The sequence below is a fragment of the Notechis scutatus genome, chromosome 2, assembly GCF_049901735.1.
Source record: "Notechis scutatus isolate UNSWTSFEM ecotype Mainland chromosome 2, rNotScu1.2, whole genome shotgun sequence".
Classification (NCBI taxonomy): Eukaryota; Metazoa; Chordata; class Lepidosauria; order Squamata; family Elapidae; genus Notechis; species Notechis scutatus.
In genome coordinates this window covers 112,917,058-112,923,668 of record NC_142010.1, presented here as the reverse complement: position 1 = coordinate 112,923,668, position 6,611 = coordinate 112,917,058, and the positions used below count along the sequence as shown (strand labels likewise).

The following is a 6,611-nucleotide window of genomic DNA, read 5'->3' as shown; positions in this document are numbered from 1 at the left end:
TGGGTATTAAACAGGGACTATTTGTAACTTAAACTTGAAAATAGTGAAAATTTAGATCTTCAAAAACGCAAGAGGATTCAGCTGCAAAGTGAGGTTCTTTGGTGGACTAGACACCCGAAAAGGAACAGGGATGATATTGTGGCAGAGATTGGTGGATAGATGGTGAATTCTGACTGGAGTCAGCTCTCCTGACAAGGAAAGATTATGAGATCACCCACTAGCACTCTAGACAATTGCTCCTTGTATGAGACTGCAGGAACTGAGGTTTTTGTGGTGAACTCAGGAGTCAAAAGGCTAGAAGTTGATGGATTTCAGTTAAGTTCACAACTGTAACACAGCCTAACTGGACACAAAGTTCACAAAAGCCTCACTTTCTTAATCATTATAGGATATAATCAATTTGCAGTTCAAGAGGGGGGGGGAGGAAAGCCTACCTTTTAGCCTGCCTCTTGTAATTCATACACATTCATTTTGGATTAGAGTATTAGAATGACAGCTACCAGGAAAGCCACAAAAACAGCAGAAGAGAAAAGAGGATTGTTAGAACAACATGAAGAAAGGAATTACACAGAGTTGTTTTCAGAAAATGTTTCAGGAATTAGGTAAAAGGTTGTCTAAATCACAACACTCAATTGATAGCTTTTGAAGAGAGAATGGATGAAAGACTTATAAAGATAAAAGATAAAAGAAGAAGTTAAGAAGATGGGAAGCACTGTAAAACAAGTCACTGGACAAAATGACAAAGAGGAAAATCTGGAAAATAAGACAGAAGTTAGAAATGGAGAGAGGGAAAGAGATTTGATAAACTGGCATTATTGGAGTTGAGAGACTAGGAATTTTGCTTGAGATTCAGAGTGATTACAGAGGATTCTGGTGAAGGAATTGGGGGAAAGGTAATTAAAGCTTTACCATTTTTTAAGGAATGAGAGGAAGAGGACACAGGGGCAGAATTAGACAATGTTTATAGAATAAATACAAAATTAAGAAATTAAGAAATGTTCTGAGGGAAGTCCTGATGCTCTTTGTCAGCAGGAAGATAAGAGACTAAGTTCTGCAGCAGCATTTTAATACAAGTTGTAACAGAAGCCATCTTGAGGAAGCTGAGTTGGGAAATGCCATGAGTTAAACTGTTAAAAGGATAAGCAGGTAGCCCATGGGTAGTCGTCTACCATCTTGGTTATGTTCAGACCAGGACAAAGACCTGCCAAATGGAATAGAAAAGAGAAGGCCCAATTAGGAGCTTTGTCAATCACACTGTCTCAGACATGAACATTGCAAAATAAAATCTGATAGCTGAAGGATGTCAACACTGATGCCTAAGGTGCTCCAAGAAGCATGAAAGGCCACCATATCTAGAAAGACTGTGTGCAACATTCCTATCACTTCGTTCCTTTTCAAAAGTGCATAAGAATATGAACAGATGGCTAAGGATGACATTCCAAGCCTCATATCCTCAACAGAGTTGAGTGAGAACTCAAATCATTCCATCCAACCAATCTCAGGAGGATCTGTTTGAGAAAGCTGCCTTTAACCCAGCCTGAATTTGTCCGGCTTCCTAGGAAGAACAAGGAAGTAACTAAAAGTTGTAGTCATATAAAGGACCATTCTCAGGAAGAACTTAAAGGAGTAGATTTATGAATTAATTGAAATCCGGCTTGTCATTTAAGCATTTCATCACCACCATCCTTACTTCCTGGAAAATAAAAATGCAGGAAAGGAGGGAGGAAAGATCTTGGTGGTTGTATCATCTCTTTCAAACTAAGGGACTAGGGCAGGGCTGTCAAACTCAATTTCGTTGAGGGACACATCAGGGTTGTATTTGACCTCAGGGTGTGGTCAGGGTGAATGTAGCCAGCTCAACATCACTCATGTTGGGATCACCTGTGGCAGCTCTGTTTTCACTGATAGAGGCACCACGGGCTGGTCCTTCACTGTTTCCAGGTGGCCCTGGGGGCCATATCTAAGCACCCCATGGGCCAGATCCTGCCTGCCAGCCTTGAGTTTGAAACCCCTGAACTAGGGCGAATGGGCCATGATAGGGATATAGGGAAGACCCTTCAAGCATTGTGCTTGAGTTGCAAAAGAAGGACTATGTTAGTATATGGTAGTAAAAAGTCATGTTTTATTAAAAGGCATATACTTTTATGAGTTGCCAAAAAACTGTGATAAGCTACACACACACACACAAATACAAACACACACACACACATTGAGAACCATTACTAGTGTGTTGGATACATCATCCCCATCCATCAAAACATTCCCTTTAAGGTGCAGAATAGACTTGGTGTTCTACTTTCCGTCTCTATTCTGCTGCTCTATATGCATAAAAAGATTAAAGCTGGACTAATCAAAGAATCCTCCCTTTGAGACTTTCTCTACTAATTAATCATCCCATTGTTTCCAGTGCCTCTGGAAAATTCTGCGCCTTTTGATATAAACATCTAACGTAAATTCTTGCTCATTGCTCAGGCTTCTCTCTCTCTCTCTCTCTCTCTCTCTCTCTCTCTCTCTCTCTCTCTCTCTCTCTCTCTCTCTCTCTCTCTGTTTTTGCCTGCCTTCCTCCTGCTTTTGCCAGTTTTTTAATAAAAAAATCATATATATGGATGTTTAATAAATAAACATATTTTTGTTGGTTGAACCGAGTGATGTGTGTACTTGCTCTGATCTAGATAAAGGGATTGACTAGGAGGCTGTTGGGTAGAAACCAACTGAGGATAACCCATAATAATTTTCCAACATAGTGTACATTCATAATTAATTCACTGTAAACTTTTCAGTTGCTGGAATTCAAATTGTTACTGCCAAACAGCCCCTTCTTGCTTTAAAGATGGATACATATTTCAATAATTTATATTCCGCTGGTCTGTGGTTGAGTAAAGTAGATTTATTGTTGGTTATTATCTTTATTAGGGTCAACCAAAACGATTCGCTTTCCTAAATTTCAAGGTCTCCACACTTTTTTTTCTTTTTTACCAAATCACTTTTTGCCACCTGACATGATAATTTTTTTAGATGAACTAAGAAAAACAAACTGCAACTCTGTAGCATCACGTTGATTGTTTCTAACTAAAATATTGCCAAAGTATAAATTATAGATTATTTTCCCCAGAACAATTGCTGGTCTTTAAAACAAAACATCTAAAGTAGTTGTAGCATTCTAGCTCCAGATTATCTCTTCATTCTGACATTGGGCCTCTTACTTTGAATCTGAATATAATGTATGTAGAGCTAGCTAATTCTAAATGGATCAGCAGAAGCAGCCCTGGATTAACTATTAGACAAATTAAGCCTATGATCAGTTAACCAAGGAAAGGGGAGCACCAAAATCCACCACCCCCCGCCAGTTATCATGCCCTTAGCTCATGGGTGTCAAATTTGCAGCATCACATTGCTGTCACATGACATTTCGTGACATTTTTCCCATTCGCTGAGCTGGGGTAGGTGTGGCCTAAGTGTGATGCATCCAGCCCATGGGCTGCCATTTTGATACCCCTACCTTAGCTCTCTCACTGCCACATTTCAGTACATTCTCATATTTGTATTTCCCCCACTTATATAACAATTTAATTGCAACAGACATTCAAAAGTATTGAAAATCTGCATTTCTTTTTCCTATGCCCTAGTTATAAATAAATAAGTTTCTCATTTTGGCTATTATATTTAGTGTTATTTTTTAAAAGTTTATATTTAATAGGCTTGCAGGATCCAGTCTAGGGAATGGCCTGGGAGAAAGCTTTAATTTTTAATCTCTTATTTCACCTTCCGCATTTATTGACGTTAATGGCTGGTCAGTGAAACAATGGAAAGGCCGAGGGGCACTATTGTTGGTCTGTACTTTGGGCATCCATTGGCTTTCATCTGTCCTTGACTAAAAGCCTTTAATTAAAAACTTTCAAGAATTGAGGGCGATCCCAGCATGGCTGGCTGAGGATTTCTGGAAGTTGAAGTCCACAAGTCTTAAAGGTGCCAAGGTTGGACACCCCTGTCTTTAGGTTCAGGAGTATTGAGCAACAAAAACAAGCTGATTCTTGAAAAATGTTAGCATGATTTTTATTTCAGTATCTAATGAAGCCTAAGTTGCTCTGCCATTAATGTGTTTCTAATATCTAAGAGGCTGCAACAGAAAGAGGGGATTGACCTGCTGGAGTTGGGTATGTCTACTTTAATGAAACGAAGGATTAGGGGTGACATGATAGCAGTGTTCTGGTATCTCAGGGGCTGCCACAAAGAAGAGGGAGTCAAGCTGTTCTCCAAGAAGGCAGAGCAAGAAGCAATGGATGTAAACTAATCAAAGACAGAATCAACTTAGAAATAAGGATAAATTTCCTGACAGCTAGAACAAGTAATCCGTGGGACAACTTGCCTCCTGAAGTCGTGTGTGCTCCAACACAGGAGATTTTAAAGAAGAGATTGGAGAACCATTTGTCTGAAATGGTATAGGGTTTCTTGCCTGAGCAGGGGGGTTGGACTAGAAGACCTCCAAGATCCCTTCCAACTCTGTAATTCTGTTGTTCTGTTTCAAATCCATGCCTGTGTTTCTCTGCAGAAGTGTAAGGCAGAGATGATTTGGTTAGTGGCCACAATATAGAAGGTGGAACATCTCCAGTTTTCATTTGGCTCGTTATTCATTCCAAAATGCTAATCTGGTTTTCTGTCTGATTTTCTGCAGACCATCCTGGTGGGAGACAGTGGAGTGGGGAAGACGTCACTGTTGGTCCAGTTTGACCAGGGCAAATTCATCCCCGGCTCTTTCTCTGCGACTGTTGGCATCGGATTTACCGTAAGGACCACTCGAGTGCCGCATCTGTTGGGGAATGGTTTTGTCAACTCATAAAATATTTCTGTGGTCTTTTAGAGTTGCCAACAAAAAGGGAGGGGAAGCTGTGGGCAGCTTGAATTCCATAAATGTTTTCAAAGATAATTTCTAGGTGACTGAGGTTTCTGCTGCGCAAAATTCTACCTGGAGATTATGATTGATGACTCTTGGCTATGGATGTGTCCCATTGGAGAATATGAATTATGATACACCTGGGGGTGGGGGAAAACCAGGGTCAAGGGTGACAATGAATTATGTGTCTCAGAGTCAGCTACACCCAGGCAATCTTTTAATCCCCAATAAATCTTTTTGGAGTTTGGCTAGAGACTCATGATTTAAATGGGGTTAAGTGTCAGAATCCTGACAAGTTTACTCTGGAAGTCTTGCTGTCTGGCTTCTGATACAAGAACTCCACAGACGGTCATAGTAAATACATTCAAGCAGACCGAAAAACTAGAGAAAAACCAGTATGACAAGTAATGTGGTAATGTGATAAATGTGTTATGTTGGAATTTAGGGTATCTCTGCACTAGGGATGGCTAGGTCTTCTTTCTGGTTGAGTGTGAGTTCCTCCTGGACAAGTCCCTGAAGTTGTTTTGAAAAGATTTTCAGATGTGATTTGCTCTTGTTTGCTTCCTTGGAGTGAGAGAGAACTACTAATTTCTAGCCTGGTGCCTTAAAACCTACACCAAACTGGCTTTAAGAGTGTAATCCCAACTTACAACCACAATTGAGCCCCAACATTTCTGTTGCTAAGTGAAACATTGGTTAAGTGAATTTTGACCCATTTTATGACCTTTCTTGACACAGTTGTTAAGTGAATCACTGCGGTTGTTAAGTTACTAACTTGGTTGTTAAGTGGATCTGGCTTCCCCATTGACTTTGCTTGTCCGAAAGTTGCAAAAAGTGATCACATGATCCCGGGACACTTGCAACCATCATAAATGTGAACCTTTTGCCCAGTGTCCAAATTTTGATCACATGACCATGTGATCAAGTCATAAGTGTGAAAAATAGCAATTGCACTTCGACTGATATATTGCTCTACAGTGCTTTACAAGTCTCTCTAAGTGGTTTACAGATTCAGCTTATTGCTGCCAACAATTTGGATCCTCATTTTACCCACCTTGGAAGGATGGAAGGCTGAGTCAACCTTGAGCCTGGTGAGATTTGAACTGCCAAACTGCTGGCAGCTGGAAATCAGCAGAAGTAGCCTGCAGTGCTGTACTCTAACCACTGTGCTACCACGGCACATAAGTCGCTTTTTTCAGTGCTGTTGTAACTTTGAACGGTCACTAAATGAATGTTTGCAAGTTGAAGACTACCTGTATTGTGTGTCTTCTCAAAAACTGGGGAGTGTGTTGGGTATGGATGGTCATGAAAACTGTTCTGTCAAGGCCTAAGATTACAATTTGTAATCTTAGGCCTTGACAGAACAGTTTTTACCTAGTATGTCTCTGTAACTTATTCTGAACTGTTTTTATTTTCTAAGGAAACAACATAGGCCTAAGAAAAGATTAGGCTGTAGGTTGCAATTTTGCCTTGCAGTATTTTTCATTTTTTAAACCTAAAGTAACAATAGCCTGATCTTTCTTTACACATCCTAGTGAAATGTCTCAAATGAAGAAAGCTTATTCTCAGAACTAAACAGATGAGTGTGACGGATAAAAGTATTACTTTCTTTGTTCCTATCAATCACCCTCTTCAAGCAAACCCTCTGTGCTCCCTCTGCTAGTTTCCTTCTTTTTTTTTTTTTTTACTTTCTTGTCACTTTTATTACTATGTAATGGAA

At 39.9% G+C, this 6,611-nt stretch overlaps 1 protein-coding gene across 2 annotated transcripts in view; it reads left to right on the top strand.

The window, feature by feature from the left end:
• RAB37 (RAB37, member RAS oncogene family) overlaps positions 1 to 6,611 on the top strand; it is an 87,169-nt gene that overhangs the window by 39,608 nt on the left and 40,950 nt on the right. For both annotated transcript variants that reach the window (XM_087955843.1, XM_087955844.1), the window contains exon 2: positions 4,673 to 4,783. In XM_087955843.1, the coding sequence (XP_087811969.1) occupies positions 4,673 to 4,783 (111 nt within the window). The remainder of the gene's footprint in view (positions 1 to 4,672; positions 4,784 to 6,611) is intronic.